Source organism: Phacochoerus africanus, chromosome 9, assembly GCF_016906955.1.
Source record: "Phacochoerus africanus isolate WHEZ1 chromosome 9, ROS_Pafr_v1, whole genome shotgun sequence".
NCBI lineage: Eukaryota > Metazoa > Chordata > Mammalia > Artiodactyla > Suidae > Phacochoerus > Phacochoerus africanus.
Genome location: NC_062552.1, coordinates 88,886,103 through 88,903,223, shown reverse-complemented (window position 1 = coordinate 88,903,223; position 17,121 = coordinate 88,886,103). Strand labels below are relative to the sequence as shown.

The 17,121-nt window shown below is 50.4% G+C and overlaps 1 protein-coding gene across 1 annotated transcript in view; it reads right to left on the bottom strand.

Annotated features, from left to right (window-relative positions):
* Positions 1 to 16,882, bottom strand: part of FAM174B (family with sequence similarity 174 member B) — a 35,716-nt gene extending 18,834 nt beyond the window's left edge. The window contains exon 1 of the mRNA XM_047796794.1: positions 16,413 to 16,882. Within this exon, the coding sequence (XP_047652750.1) occupies positions 16,413 to 16,753 (341 nt within the window). The 5' untranslated portion in view covers positions 16,754 to 16,882. The remainder of the gene's footprint in view (positions 1 to 16,412) is intronic.
* Between the last annotated feature and the right edge of the window lie 239 nt (positions 16,883 to 17,121).

The following is a 17,121-nucleotide window of genomic DNA, read 5'->3' as shown; positions in this document are numbered from 1 at the left end:
TGAGCGGGTGTTTCAGGTAGAGATTAACATCTGAATCAGTAGACTGAGTAAAGCAGATTGCCCTCCCCTAAGTGGGTGGGTCTCGCCCAATCAGTTGAAGGTCTGAAAAGAACAGAATGACTGACCCCTCCCAAGTAAAAGAGAATTCCTCCTGCCTGTCTGCCTTTGAGCTGGGATATTGTCCTTCCCTTCCCCCCCCACCCTCCCGCCTTCAGACTCAAACTAAAATCTTAGCTCTTCTTGGATTTCAAGCCTGTATGTGTGCCACACACACACACACACACAGAGTCACACTCACACATATGCTCTTGGTTCCATTTCTCTGGAGAAACCTGCCTAATCCAAAAGGCCATTAGCAAGACACAATGTTTTGACACAATGAGCTGAAGAAATTACATTTCAAACAATCAACTCTCTGAAACACAACACCCTTCACAAAAGAAGAGTCATTTCTATTTCACTACTGGGCGTGTTCATATGGGAAAATCAGGACTTGTGAGAAGCCAAAAGAGGCTTAGGCTCATCCATGGCAAAAGTTGACTGGCCACACCAATTGGTGCCCAAGGAGTTGGTGGGCAGGATGGAAACCACAAAGTATGATTGAGTCAGGTGGGGTGGGAGGGGGGCATCTCAGATTAAAAGGTGAGCCTTTGCTTTACTAGTTGTGTGCAAGTCAGAAGCATGGAAACGCATGACCAGAGTCAATCACCATTTCCCACAGACCCTCAATTTCCAGCCTCACTGTCCTGGAGTTAGAGAATGGAGCCAGCCTGCCTCAGGGAGGGAGATGCCAGATAAGAGGAAAACAGACTCACTCAAAGCCTAAATATCCTTATGGTGTCCTGCTGTCTCTTCTGAGTGTAGATGCTCTAACGCATCTTTTCTGATCATAAAATTTGAGCTCCTTCTGGGTGCTCACTAAGCATTTTACATGTATGGTCACATACAAAATGTATAAGTCACCCTATAAGGCAGTACTGTTATCCCTGTATTACAGCCAAGGAAACTGAGGCTCAGAGAGTTCGATGTCCCCACAGCCAAGGACCGGGGTGAAGGGGGGGGGGCGCCGCCCCAGCACGAACCTCCCTGGCAGGTTACCTTGAACCATCTCGTGCTGGCCAAGAGGCATGGCACCAGCTCCCCCACTCACTCCCACTGCAAGCCCACTCCATGCCCCCACCAGACTCCACCCCCACTTAAATTTAATGCCAAGACATTCTTTGCCCTCATTATAAGTGTTCTGGAACATGTCACTTTAGCTATACTATACATACTATAGCTCACACATTACTAGTTCAAACTGATCTGGGCAGACTTCTTAAAACTCTTGCTGGGAGTTCCCGTTGTGGTGCAGTGGAAATGAATCCAACTAGCATCCATGAGGAGTCAGGTTCAGTCCCTGGCCTCACTCAGTGGGTCAGGGATTCAGTGTTGCTATGAGCTGTGGTGTCGGCCAGCGGCTGTAGCTCCAATTCGACCCCTAGCCTGGGAACTTCCATATGCTGCGGGTGCAGCCCTAAAAAGAAAATAAAAAATTCTAATGGTGACTCTCTTAGTATATGTGTTGGGTTGGGGCAGGCCAACATCCATCTCCTCCCTCATTTGGGCATCTGTATCCTCAGTAAATCCCCCTCCCCCGTGGTCCCTGTGGGTAAGAGGCCTGACCAGTGACCACACCCCCAGCTGAAGGCGTGAACCTGGGATGTCAGCCTGAGTCAACCTGTGAATTGCAACCCCCCAGGCCATGGTGGGGTTACAGAGAGGAGTAAGCGACTAATCAGAGCCAGTGACCTTTGCTAGGACAGCAGGAAGGTGGTACAGTAAATCACACAGGTGAAAGCCACCTTGCCATCTTCTGGAAATGGAAAATAAAGCCAATATGGTTGGTACAGGACAGGGAGGGAGAGAGAACAAATCCTAAGTCTACCATGAAGCCAGCTCTCCTTTACACCAGCAACACTACTCTCTGGCACCAAAGCCAGTCTGGGCAGGGCTTCCTGTCCCCAGAACCAAGGAACTGTAACGGTCACAGGATCTCGAAGGAACAGAGGCATCGCTGTAACAATAAACACCATCTTGGGATTTGCCTACATTTTAATAGCAAACCTCCCACATGTAAGTGTAATTTTCCAATTTTGTCCCTTTAAAGCCCTAGGACTCTTCCCCATTTCTGGTTCTAGAAACAAAGAACCATACAGATGAAGTGCCTCCGTGACAATATCATGAAAGTTTTCGGTCAGGGCTACCTGTGAACAGGTATTCCAAGAACACAAACATCCGTGTCATCGTCCCACAGGGCTGTTTACCAGCACCTGGGCCAGAGGAAAAACAAAGGCTACATGGCCACAGAGAATCTGAAGTCACCCAAGTATCCCCAGGGGACAGTGAGTCAGCCTCAAAGACACAGCTTGAGAAAGAAGCCCGTGGTTCTAGACAGAGCCCTGGTTTAGAGTCAGACTTGGGTTCCTATCCCGGTGTTTCTCCATATAGACCTGCTCCCTCACCTCCCCACGGGGTGGGGGCTGGGGGGAGCAAGCAGGAGGACAGCTTCCGCAGCATTCCCAGCCCAAGAAGGAGAAGGTTCAGGAACAAGGAAGGGAAAAGATACTGCTGGCCAATCCTCAACAGCATGGCCCCCTCGCTGCAACTTTTCTTTTCTGCTACAAGGTCCCGTTAAACCAGGTGGCCTCAACAAAGAGATGATCAATGGTGGTTTTAAGTAAATGCCTACATTGTGCATCACAGGACCCAGCAAGGCCACAGAAGTTCTACAAGAGACAAAGGATCCTTCCACTGGAGCCAAAACACACATTTTTAACAAGACAGAGGAGCGGTTCAAATTCTTGTACTCTGAAATGTAATCCTAAAGCCAGAGGGTTTGTTTACTCAAAGGTCCTCTCAACAGCTGGGCTGAAGTGGGTTTCCCAATTGGTGCACGGCTCAGGCAGACGCAAAGGCTGAGGAGGGGAGTAGGAGCCCAGAGGACCCACTTGAAGGGGGGCCTGCCCTCCCCACCCTCCCCTGCAAAGAGACACAAGCAATGCAACCCCAGATGGTTAGTTTGCTGTCAAAAGTTCAATCTGGGGGTGCAATGGTCAGATCATAGACTGCGTCCAGAGGTGACACTCCATGTCAGCCCTGCAACGCCCCTGCCTGTGAGCCTCCGGGCAGTCGTTCACCCTCCACCTGAAGGCTGCACCCTCATCTACTGCTTGCCACTGGGGTGCAGCTGGGGTTCTGGTGGCAGATCTCGTGGTGGGGGGGGGTTGGGAGGGAGATGGGGAGTGGTTGATAATGGGCTCACATTTCTTTCTGGAATGATAAAAATCACTGATTGGAGGGTGGTGTACAACTTGGTGAATATACCAAGTTGGTGAAAAGCCGTGAGTTGGACATTTTATTACCTGATGATTTCTTTTTTTTTTTGGCTTTGTAGGGCTTCACCTTCAGCATATGAAAGTTCCCAGGCTAGTGGTTGAATCGGAGCTACAACTGCCAGCTTAGACCACAGCCACACCAGATCCAAGCCACATCTGCAACTTATACCACAGCTCACGGCAATGCCGGATCCTTAACCCACTGAGCAAGCCCAGGGATCAAACCCACGTCCTCGTGGATACTAGTTCGTAACCTGCTAAGCCACGACAGAAATTCTGAGTTGGACATTTTAAATGCCTGGTATGTGAATTATATCTTATAAAGTTATCATTAAAAACAGGGAAAGGTAGATATATACATGTATGTGTATGTATCACACTCATTCATTTCTATACTTATAAAATCTCTCTGGAAGAGTCACAAGAAATTGATTGCATCCAGAGAAGGAAGTGGGGTGGCCGTGGAACGGGATGAAGAAGAAGATGGTTCACTAAACACGAATTTATTTCAAACCATGGGAATAGATCAGCTATTTTTTAAAACAAATAAACCAGTACACAAGTAAATACAATTCAAGAAGGTAATGGGAGTCCCCATTGTGGTGCTGCAGAAACAAATCCAATTAATATCCCTGAGGATGCAGGTTCAATTCCTGGCTTCACTCAGTGGGGCAGGACTCTGGTGTTGCCATGAGCTATGGTGTAAAAAATTGTACTTGGCTGTGGCACAGGCTGGCAGCTACAGCTCTGATTCGACCCCTAGTCTGGGAACATCCACATGCCACGGGTTCACCCCTAAAAAGCCAAGAAAAAAAAAAGTAGGTAATGAAGATAAACATTTGAACAAATGCAGTGTGCATCGGGCCTGCCCCCCTGGGGGGAGACCCTTCTCCTGGCAAGGCCAAGGGCACACCCCACACCTCCCATCCAGAGGCTGCCCGTCACCTCCTGCTCACCTGGCGACTTCAGGAGCCAAACCCAGCACCTCCAGCCCATTCTCCAGCTGAGCTGCCCTCCCTGTAAAGCCCACTAACATAGTGCTGTGGCTCAAGACCAGCCTTCTGCAGAAACCACACTACTCGTCCCAGCAAGCACGTTGCTCTTGACAATCAGAACATTAGTAAAGAAGATGAAAATGGAAAGTGGAAACAAGAGACCAACCGAATGCAGCAGCTGCTGTGAGTGGTATGACTGTCTTCAGGCCCCTTGGAAGCTCCCACTGCTCTGAGGACAGAGGCCTTTCCTGTTTTTAACCTCTGATCTCTCCTCAGAACATGAAACAACCGAACCGTCCCTAAAAAATCAAGCAAACTTGGAGAAAGAACATGACCCCCAAACCCACTTTCCATCCCCACTCTGTAGGGAGGCAGGTGCCCAAGAGGCAGTGACAACAGTGCTATGTCCCCCGGGAAGGGGCGATGACATGGGATTGGCCCAGGGCTGAGCGGCAAACCCAAGAGGGGGCGATCAGAATACAGTCCCCGAGCACCAGCTTCCGCACTACTGCCCTGGGCTCGGCCCCTGAGCTCCACCCATCACCTTCCTCCGAAAGCCGTTTCAACAAGCCCAGCACCAGTGTGATGGGAATCTCATCTGGCTCCACTCCACATGGGCAACCTGAGCACTCTTGGGGACACGAGACAAAAGCCTTTTCCTCTAGTGCAGCACGAGCTTCAAGATCTTAGACAGGAGTTCCCGTTGTGGCTCAGTGGGCTGAAAGCCTGACTAGTATCTGTGAGGACACAGGTTTGATCCCTGACCTTGCTCAGTGGGTTAAGGATCTGGCATTGCCAAAAGCTGCAGCATAGGTCGTAGAGGCAGCTTGGATCAGGTGTTGCTGTTGCTGGGGCATGGGTCACAGGTGTAGCTCCAATTTGACCCCTAGCCCAGGAATTTCCATGCCAAGCACAATGACTCAAATGCCCTGGAACCCGCAGGCACAGAAAACCAGTGAGGCGAGCCTGGTGTGATGCAAACATTAGAACAAACATGGTGACAAACAGCAGCCACTGCTCTATCTCAGAGTCAAGGAGACACCAAGACTGGCACTTCCAAATCCAGGCAAGATGGGATGGCAGCTACCCAGCTTCCCCCTGCCCCCCGAACCCCGCACATTACTCCCACTCATTACAGAGATCCTGTGTTTCCAGTATTCTTATCTGCTGAGAAAATGCAAATCTGAATTGTGATCTGAAGACTCTCAATGTTAAGTGCCCTCAACTATCTCAGCTGTCAAAAACACTGTGCATATATGTGGAATGTAAAAGAATGCTACAAATGAACTCATTTACAAAATAGAATGAGACTCACAGACTCAAATTTATGGCTACCCAAGCATAAAGGGGAGAGGGATAAATTGGAAATTTGGGATTAACAGATATACACTAATAATAAGGACCTACTGTATAGCACAGAGAATTATATCAATATCTTGTAATAGCCTATAATGGGAAAGAATCTGAAAAAATATATGTGTACAGAAATTGGCACAACACTGTAAATCAACTATACTTTTTTTTTTATTTATTTTTTCCCCACTGTACAGCAAGGGGATCAAGTTATCCTTACATGTATACATTTTTCCCCCACCCTTTGTTCTGTTGCAATATGAGTATCTAGACATAGTTCTCAATGCTATTCAGCAGGATCTCCTTGTAAATCTATTCTAAGTTGTGTCTGATAAGCCCAAGCTCCCGATCCCTCCCACTCCCTCCCCCTCCCATCAGGCAGCCACAAGTCTCTTCTCCAAGTCCATGATTTTCTTTTCTGAGGAGATGTTCACTTGTGCTGGATATTAGATTCCAGTTACGAGTGATATCATATGGTATTTGTCTTTGTCTTTCTGGCTCATTTCACTCAGTATGAGATTCTCTAGTTCCATCCATGTTGCTGCAAATGGCATTATGTCATTCTTTTTATGGCTGAGTAGTATTCCATTGTGTATATGTATAACACATCTTCGGAATCCAATCCTCTGTCGATGGACATTTGGGTTGTTCCATGTCCTGGCTATTGTGAATAGTGCTGCAATGAACATGCGGGTGCATGTGTCTCTTTTAAGTAGAGTTTTGTCCAGATACATGCCCAAGAGTGGGATTGTGGGGTCATACAGAAGTTCTATGTATAGATTTCTAAGGTATCTCCAAACTGTTCTCCATAGTGGCTGTACCAGTTTACATTCCCACCAACAGTGCAGGAGGGTTCCCTCGACTGTACGTTAAAACTTGTAAAAGGCAAAAAAGAATATATATATACACACACACATATAACTGAATCACTTCGCTGTGCACATGAAACATTGTAAATCAACTACACTTCAGTAAAAACAAAAGCACTACCTAGTTCAAAACAAAACAAAAACATATCCGTGGGCCATTGTCCTGCAACCTCTGACTCAGTTTTCTGGCCATGGTTTATTTGGTTCTGGCTGCCAAGCCTGAGTGACACTGAAGAATCCAGCTAAAATCATGGGCCCAGAGAGATGGCACGACAAGCATGGTCAACCAAGGTCTTCCTTATATCTGCTCACCAGCAGTTCAGTCATGATTAAGGGGTACCAGTTGTTACCTACACAACCTCGCCACTCCCCTACCCTCTTGGGCACCGTACCCTCAGGACTAACAAAGTGACACCATTGATGGAGCCCAAGGCCCGCATCCAGCACCCAACACACAGTGTGCCCCGGGCTTACACTGCACACAGGAGCACACCACATGGGCCAGATAACCCCAAGCAGCTCAGATGACAAGTCTTGGGGTTCTTCCTAACACTACAGGGTTACACCTCCATCTGCTTCTCTTTCCTGCCCTCAGTCCCCAAGGGACAGATCCAACCCTCATTCTTCCAAGAAAAAATAAGCACGCCCCAGGTCTGACCTGTTGAGGAGCCACGAGAACTATGGCAAGAGCAAATGCACGAGACCTGTTCCTCCAGCTCCCAAGCATGTTTGCAAAGGGCTGGGTCCATTTGGCTCACATGTGAGGTGCCAGGCAGAGGAAGGGAGGCTTAAAGCGAGGAAGGAAGCCTCTAGGGGCCGCCGCACTGGTTCCAGGGCAGCGGTAAGATGACCAAGAGGGACTCTCTGGTGGACCCAGGGGACCCAACCACAGCCTGGAAATTCTGGGGTCATTGTGCTTTGGGACACACGTCATAAGTGACCCTTTCAGCATCCACTTGTCCCTGCCACGTGGTAGGGGAGGCGTGGGAATGTCAGTCCTTGCCACCACTACCCCCACTGCAGAGACAGGCACTTCTCGACAGAACGCCCAACCGCTCCACCTCGAGCCAAGATGTCCAGCTGCATGGCTGGCGTTTCTGAAGGAGCAAGTTTCACCTTCTTTCTCACCAAGCCTTCTCCCCTGCCTCGCATTCCCTTCTCCATGCCCACCCCCCAGACCTTTCTGCTCATCCTGACACTTTCCTCTTCCTCCCCCTCTCCATATACTTGAGACTCCAGCCCTACCAGACCTTCCAGCATCTTTCACACGTCTCCCCCAGGCATCCTGCTCCCTCAAGGCAGCCACGTCACCATTCATCCCTTCACTCAGCAAATACTGAGTAAGCACCTGAAACAAATAGGTCAGCATCACTAAAGCAGCTCTTTCAATTACGTGCTCCTCTGACCTACTACAAATCTCAAAATCCTCTGGCTAGGATTTTTGTCATTGGAGATCTGGCTACAACAGGAAAAGGGGGTGGGGGTGGGGACAGGGAATGCTGGTTCAGAAATCAGATTCCTGCCCTTCACCAGCTGCATGGCCTTGAGCAAGACCCTTCATCACGTTGCACCTTGATTTACCCACCTGTAAAATGGGATTCTGATATGCACCTGTCATAGGAATGAGGAAATACATATGAAGTGTTCAGCACAGAGCTTAGCATACAGTAAGGGCTTAATAAACATTAGTTATTATTATTGTTGCCACCATAATTTCCAAGTGATAGCTTTCACAAACCCTACCCACAGCAACACCTGCTTGGCTAGATGGTCCTGGAAGAACCTCTTCTTCCGAAACCCCCCACCCCTATCATGTCCTAATCCTCCTCCTCCCCATGTGCCTCCCCTGACCATTCCACCCCTTCCCCAAAAGTTCCTGGGGAACTTTTTTCAGCTCATCAAGTGTTGCTTTGGGGGGGGGTGCATACCTGTGGCATATGGAAGTTCCCAGGTTGAATTGGAGCTGCAGCTGCAGGCCTGTGCCACAGCCACAGCAACAAGGGATCTGAGGCATGTCTGCGTGCGACCTACACCACAGCTCATGGCAACACCAGATCCTTAACCCACTGAGCAAAGCCTAGGATTGAACCCATGTCCTCATGGACGCTAGTTGGGTTCGTTACCGCTGAGCCACAACATAAGCTCCTCAAGTGTTGCTTTTGATACATGACCTCCCTACAGAATTGGATCGCTTTTTACCTGCCAAGGAGAATCACCTCAAGGCATTATCCTGTCTCCCAGACTGAACTGGAAACTCTCTCACCTCAGCCATGTTCCCCACAGCACCCTCTAGGCTCCCAGTGGGTCTGACTAAATGCACTGGGAAGACCATGCCACCCATTCAGCCATGCCTTCTCCTGGGATCCAGGCTGACCTGGGAGACCCAGCTGACCAGGTGAAAACCCAGTCCACCACATCTCGGAGGCCTAGAAAGGGCTAGGCTGAGCATTTGAACATTTGGGCTACAGCCCTGCTTTTCCTACAAACCCACAGTCTGAGACGTCTTTCTGTTTCTGGGCCTCAGTTTCTTCATCTGAACAATGGGTAGAAGGAGGGAGGTCAGTGGAGCTCCGAGTGCAAAGAAACTCCACACTCCACACCCTGTGGCCCTCCCAGGGCTGGAGAGCTCTTCCCATGCTCTTTGCCACAACCCCCCTGCTCTGCTCCACACCTGCCAAGGGACTGCCTCTTCCCTGTACCCCCAGGAAAATAAATATCAAGTCTGGATTTCTGGCAGATCGCCTTAGATTAAGGATAGATTTTTAAATTGAAACCATGACAACATGATTCTAAATTCATGGTCCCAGAATTTCTCTTTGCAAATAGCTAGAACCAAAACATCAACCATAAAATTAAAATTAAAGACATAACCCGTGAAGCTTTCTCTGCTTAAATCTGGGAGGGTTTCTCTTCCTGTGACACTCTCTCTACAGGATGCCATGCAGACACTGATACTTCAGACCCCCACCCCACCCTTTGATGTGCCCCTATTTCAGGAAGGGCCTGTGTTTGCAAAGCCCCCAGACCCAATGAGCACGTGGACATGAGAGTTTACAGGCAAAGCCAGACAAGTCAGAGCGCTCATGTTTAAACTAAAGAGGGGTCTCCCCCTTTCCAACTTGATAGAAGGAATCGGTGGCAGGTCCCAAATCCTTATAGGCCTGTTAATAAGGGCAGTAAGGGGTTCACCTCCTTCCTGGGGGGAGGGGGTAGTGCATGAGGATTGAGTAGTGGGAGGGGGGGCCTACATGGGGTGCTACATGTTCAGAGAAGCTCATGCAGGCCAAGAGTCACCAATTTCATTTTTTAAAGGCTCAGAAACAGATGCACCTGCCTGATTATCTCGGCCATATGGCTGTCTCCTCATTTACAAGCAGAAGCAAGACCAAAAGGTTGGGTGTGGATTACATCTGTTTCCTGAATCGCTTTTTTATAAGACAATAGGACACTTGGCTGCTTAAAGGGGAGCCAGGGATTTGATGGACCTGAGCTCATTCCAAGCATCTCGGTAGCCCATGGAAGCAGGTACTTTAATTAGTGCTGTGAAGCAGATGCCCCAAAAGGTTCAGTAAACTGCTCACATCAGACAACCAGCAGGCTCCCACCTGCGCTACTGACATCCTGGGCTGGATTCTTCGTTGAGGGGTCTGTCCTGGACACTGTAGGATGTCCAGCAGCATCTCTAGCCCCCAGCCACCAGATGCCAGTAGCATTCTCCTCCCCAAGTCATGACAGTCCAAAACATCTCCAGACATTGTCAAATGACCCCAGAACAGGCAGAATCCACCCAGGAAAGGACCACTTTAGGGACCCTATTCCTCCCACAGACTGTGACTTCTTTTTTACCTTGATGGAGAACTGAATCAAAGGCACATTCTTTTTTTTATTTTATTTATTTATTTTTTTTTTTTTGCGCTATTTCTTGGGCCGCTCCCGCGGCATATGGAGGTTCCCAGGCTAGAGGTCGAATCGGAGCTGTAGCCACCGGCCTACGCCAGAACCACAGCAACGCGGGATCCGAGCCGCGTCTGCAACCTACACCACAGCTCACGGCAACGCCGGATCGTTAGCCCACTGAGCAAGGGCAGGGACCGAACCCGCAACCTCATGGTTCCTAGTCGGATTCATTAACCACTGTGCCACGATGGGAACTCCTAAAGGCACACTCTTTACCCCACTCCACCCCCTTTTTTCTTTAATGCCTTCACCTGCGACATATGGAAGTTCCCGGACTAGGGGTGGATCAGAGCTGCAGCCGGGGCCTATGCCACAGCCACAGCCACAGCCATAGCAAGGCCAGTCCAAGCCGCATCTGTGACCTACACTACATCTTGCAGCAACACAGGATCCTAAACCTACTGATTGAGGCCAGGAATCGAACACACCTTGTCACAGAGACAACGTGGGGTCCTTAACCTGCTGAGCCACTAGGGAACTGCACTCTTTACCATCTTTTTTTTTTTTTAATCTGGATTTTTGCTGGACTCGATTTATTTAACACTCTTTCTTCACTGTGGTACATCAAATTAAACATCCGTGGGAAGTGGGTGAAAGTACAGACTTCCAATAAGACCAATAAGTCCTGGGGGTGGAATGGGAACATGGCTTCAGTGAACATTGCTGTGTGACGTATAGGAGAGTTGCTGAAAGAGTAGACTCCAAAGGTTCTCATCCCAGGAAAAAAACCATTTTTCCTTTTTTTTTGGTATCTATATGAGATGATGTCAACTATACTTATTGTGGTAATCATTTCACAATATACGTAGGTCAAGTTGTTATCCTATCCAGGTTAACTTATACAGTGCTGTATGTCAATTTTATCTCAGTGAAACTGGAAAACAGAGAAAGATGAAAATCCACTTGAAAAGCAAAAATTAAATTAAGATAATTTTTCACTTCTATAACTTTTCCCCCAATTCAAAATCTTGGTCAGGAGTTCCTGTCGTGGCTCAGTGGGTTAAGGACCTGAAATAGTGTCTGTAAGAATGCAGGTTCAATTGCTGGCTTTGCTCAGTGGGTCAAGGATCTGGTGTTGCCACAAGTTGCAGCGTGGTTGCAAGTGCAGCTTAGATCTGGCATTGCTGTGGCTGTGACATAGGCTAGCAGCTGCAGCTGTGATTCGACCCTGGGCCCAGGAACTTCCGTATACCATAGGTGCAGCCACAAAAAGAAAAACAAAAACAAAAAACCTTATTCAAACAATCAAAAGTGACCTCCTGGTACTAAACAAGTGCCACTCTCTCTCTTAAAGTCAGGAAAAAAAGGGGCTTAATTTTCTAATCAGAACTCGGCCACAAACCCCTATTTATTAAAATAATATTGATATTGAGCAATAACTGAAAGCATTTCAGAATAGTCGCTTTTTCCCCAAATCCTGAAAAATTGTTTTGTCTTTTTTTTTTTTTTGTCTTTTCTGAGGCCTCACCCATGGCTTTGGAGGTTCTCCGGCTAGGGGTCAAATTGGAGCTATAGCCACCAGCCTACGCCAGAGCCACAGCAACATGGGATCCGAGCCTCGTCTGCGACCCACACCACCGCTCATGGCAACACCTGATCCTTAACCCACTGAGTGAGGCCAGGGATTGAACCCACAACCTCATGGTTCCTAGTCGGATTCATTAACCATCGAGCCATGATGGGAATTCCTGAAAATATTTTACATATATATATATATATTTTTTTTTTTTTTTTTTTTTTTGCTTTTTAGGGCCGCAGCTGCAGCATATGGAAGTTCCTAGGCTAGGGGCCACATTGGAGCTACAGCTGCTGACCTATGCCACAGCCACAGCAACGCCAAATCCAAGCCACCTCTGTGACCTACATCACAGCTCACTGAAACACCGGATCCTTAACCCCCTGAGCAAGGCCAGAGATCAAACCCACATCCTCATGGATACTAGTCAGATTCGTTTCCACTGTGCCACAACAGGAACTCCCTGAAAATATTAAGCTTCTAGCTTCTATATTCTCTTAAATAATATTTATTTTTATTTCAAATGTAAATAAAGACATTTGTAAAGACCATGGGAGATCTAGGAAGTCCAGGAGAAACAGAAGCATTTTTGTTCCTTTTCAAAGACCAGGCTTAGTAATCAACTAAGCTCCCATGGTGCCAAGGTCTTCAGGACATGACAGTGTGCACCTGTGCCACTGATCCAAGTGCAACAGCTGGGCAATGTGAGATCGCCGAGAATTCTTCTTCCTCCTCATCCCCCAGGAAGCACCAAAACAAACCCTCCTTTCAGATAAGAGGATTTTACAAAGCTTTTGAAATAAGTGGCTAGGCATGCAGCCAACAGAGATCTGGGAGAAATGCAGCCTGGGCTGTGGAGCTGGGGGAGGGAGGGCTGTGGCCAGGATGGGGACAGGATCTCCAGGAGGAAGGGAAAGTCATGGTTTCAGGTGGCAGTTTCTGACTTGTCTCCTCCTTGTTCGTAAGACAGCAGAGAGTGAAGTCAGATTCCCCCCAGATCTCTAAGGGTAAAGTCAGAGTGAGCACATGGGGCAAAAGGTCCTGAGAACAGCAGCCACTGGCTTACAGGTATTATCCCTGAATCCATGCAGCCCCATGAGATGCTTCCCAACATCGAAAAGTGGAGGAATCGCAGTTTCCTACTTCCTAAACGCAGCTTCTTTGTTGATTTCCTTCCAGATCTCACAAAACGCATCAAGGAACAGACCCAGGTGGGCAGACCCTACCAAGAGCTGGACAGAACTTCCATCCAAATAAATGATGAAGGGTCAGTCCTGCTCTTGGGAGCCCTCAGCCTGGTGACCTCAACCACACTCTTGACTCCTAGGTAGAAAGTTCAAAACTTAAGTGTGTTCTGGGAGCACTGAGGGGCCATGTCTGGGCAAAGGGTTGTATGGGGGGTGATTCTCAGAGAAGGTGACACAGGCTGGCAAACAGCAAGGAACTGGCCATATAGTCTTGGTGGTGGAGGGGACTCTGGACAGAGGATCAGAGCGACATGCAGTGCTAAGGCCACAGGATGCATCTGGAGAATGCCTGGGGGTTGGGCAGGGCTGGAGCAGTGGGCAGAGCTGAGACGGGGGCTGAAGACAGAAGCGGGACCCTGGTCATGAGCATCTGGCCTGCCCATGTGCCCATGTAGTAAGGTGCCTGTGCATTGGGGGGGGGGGGGGGGCGCAGAAGAAGGATGAGACCAGAAGAGGGAGGATGGAAGGGAGCGGGACCAGGCTGGTGGCAGGAATATCAACCTGAAGGATACTGCTCTGACTCTGGAGACAGGGACAGAGGCAAGCCAGGCAGTAGTGCTGGCAGGTGGGGAAGCTCCTGTGGGGGAAGGGGGTGTGGCCTAGATGCGACAGTCTCAGGGAGACTTGGGGGACAGAATAGCCAGGGTGCAGTGACCGCATGCTAAGAAGCTAGGAGGGAAAGCAGGTAAGGAGGACACCCAGCCAGGGCAGCAGGCCTTCCAGAAGCCTGCAGAGGACCGAAGAAAGGTCACAGTACAGGGCAGTGAGGTGGGGTGCTGGCCCTTCCTCGGCCACAGAATTGCATTGTTCTAGAATCTACTGGATGATTTACTCCACTCCCTGGAACTTTCTCCTCTGCAAAGGAGCACATAGGGACTGTGTACCACCATCAAGGCCCTTCCCAGCTGTAAAATGTAAGACCCTGGCCACATCAGAAACCAGGGTGGCCGCCGTCCCCCTGTAAAGCCACCCTGGGACGAGAAGGCAGACCACATCCATGACCAGCTTCTCCTATGAAGTCAGAACCTTCCTCCAACCCTCATTTCACAGGCCAGCCCTGAGTGCAGGCTCTCCTGCTCAAATCCAAAGCTCAGGGCCCTCACATCTGGCCACATGCTGCTTGCTTTTCTCCCCCACTCCTGGGTAATAAGGAGCAGACTGGCAAAATAGTTCAAATACCTCCTTAAAAAGTACACCGCCTTGTGGGCTTGGCGGCCTATTTTGAGCTAAAAGTTTCAAACCTCCAGGCTCAGAGCTGCTGTACGCATCAACGTTCATTGCAACTGAACAATCAGGAAGTCAGTAAAGGACTACAGCATGTCTGCTGAATGCCAGGCTGTCCTTGGGCATGGGGACTGGACACCCCCACCCTCCAGCACAGGTCTTCTGAGTGCAGGAGCTGAACACTATACCCAGCCACCCAGAATGGAGTGAAAAGGGCTGTATGGTAGATGTAGGAGGCTAAGCCTGGGGGAGACCAGGAAAGGAAGTGACAGCCTTGCTCAGATGTCCAGGAAAACTACCCAGGAGAAGGAGCATGAGAGCTGGGCCTGGCAGATGTGTGCAGTCATGGCAAGTGTGCAGTGGGAAGTGGCCCACCAGAAAAGCACAAGCCAGCAGCCCAAAGTGTAAGGAGGAAAGTGACAGAGAGGAGGCTGGGGAGGGCTGGCTAATGGCCTCAAGGTGCCTGGGGCTAGTTTGTAAGGGTCCCCAATGCCTCACCCAGGGAGCCACTGAAGTTTTTAAGCAGAGGATGGGGGCAGTGGGAAGGATGAGGTGCAGAGAGGGGCAATCCACACATCAGGGGATCAACACAAGGAAGAACAATGGGGCCAGAGCCAAGGCAGGGGATGGTGGGGGGGCGGGGGGCAGGGCACAGTTCCCCCTTCTCCATTTTCTCAGGACCACTGGCATTTAATCCTGTGGAACCACAAAGAAACACCTTGACTCAAAGTCACACTGCAACCAATAGCAAACCTCAAGGGAGAGCTCCCAACCCTGCTTTTCCAGATCTGGTTTCTGCTCCTCCTCTGAAAATGCTCACAAGCCCCTGGCCCCAAACCTCCAACAGCTGATCAAACACACAAGCACACTGTGTACACTCAGAAGGGGAGGGAACAAGCTGTGAATAACTCTCTCTCTCTCTCTCTCTCTCTCTCTCTCACACACACACACACACACACACACACACACACGCACACACACCAGATTTCCCGGTGACCTGCCTGAGTAACAGGACACATTTGGTTCACTTCCTGCGAAACTATTATTTCCCAGGCATTTAGGGGAAATGTCCTCCATGCATCCCCTGTAGCCCTCTCCAACTCACGACTCCAGGAACCCCAGCCATCCTTCCTAATTTCCCCCTTTCTCCTTGAACTTGAGCAACCTACAAAAGCATCTCCAAGACCCTTCATGCCAGCTGTGAATCTTCCTCCTGGCAATTCATTCGGATAGGGGTATAGGCAGAAAGTCACTGAGGCCACCAAGGGTCGCCAAACATTCTGGAGCCGGATTCCAATCCCAGGCGCAAAGCGCACTCCAGCAGGTATCCTAGGGGCTTCCCCACATGCTAGATATTGCCTCTTCTGGTAGCAGAACCAAGGAAAAGAAAAGAAACAGGTGGTACATGAGGGGCCCTCAGAGGCAACAAAGAGACAGGTAGCAAGGTGGGTAAGGTTAAAGTCAAACGGGTCAGGGTTCGAATCCTACTTCCGCCATTGAATTACTTGGATAAGTCACCTCGCCTCGTGGGAAAAATTTTCCTCATCTGTGAAATGGGTATAAAAATAAATTCTATGTAAGGTTTCAGAATTTGGGGCGCTATTGTTAGTGCTAATCATTAGAGGAGAGTTAAAAGGAATTCAGTATTTATGATACATATATATCGGCCAAAGGGAAGAAAATTCCTAAAGTGTGTAGCAGAGAAAACCAGCCGAGCGCACCCCTGCAGGGCCAGACCAGGAACCCATGGCTGGCTGGAGATCACCCAGGCGCGGAGGCCGGAGCATCTGTGCGCGCAGGTGCAGCCGGCGCTGAGGCCGCAGGTTGGCGGTGCACGTTGGCCCGCGGGCGTTGCAAAGGAGCTGCGGACCCACCTGAAGACGCGCAGCAGCAGGCAGGCGATGAGGAGGGCGGTGAAGGCGCACGCCACGATCACAGCCGCCTTCAGGGTGGGCAGGTCGCGGAGAAGGCTGGAGATGCGGGTCACCAGGGCGTCACCGCTGCTGTTATAGCTGCCGCCGCCGCCCGCTGCCTCCCCAGACCCGGTCCGGGTGGCGTTCCCCGGCTCCGGGCCAGGCGGCGGCCGCGGCTGACTCTCGGGTCCCGGCTGCGGTGCGGCGACGGAGTCGGCTCTGCTGGCGCGGACGGCGGGCGCGGCCAGGAGCGCGAGGAGCAGCAGCGGCAGAAGCAGCGCGGCAAGCGGCGCGGCGCGCATGGTGCGGTCGGGCGGCACTGGGCCGGGCCGGCGCGCGCGGCGGAGACCCGGGTCCCGCACGCGCGCGGAGGCCTGCACCGGGACTCCCGCGGCGAAGCCAGGCGGCTGCGCGGCGTTTGGCAGGAAGCTGCGGCGCCCGGAAGAGTCCGCGCCGCCCGCCGCCGCCGCCGCCGCCGCCGCCACCGCCACCAACACGTTGCACCGAGTCATTCGATGGGCTGCGGCCCCACGTGGGCGGGGCAGGCTACCAGGCCTGATGCGGGCTTCGCTCTGCTCCCGGGCGGGCCCAATTCCTCCAAGACCTGGGACCCCTTAGAGAAGTAATAAAGAACAGGCGCCGTGCTGCGTATTTCATATTGTATCTATTT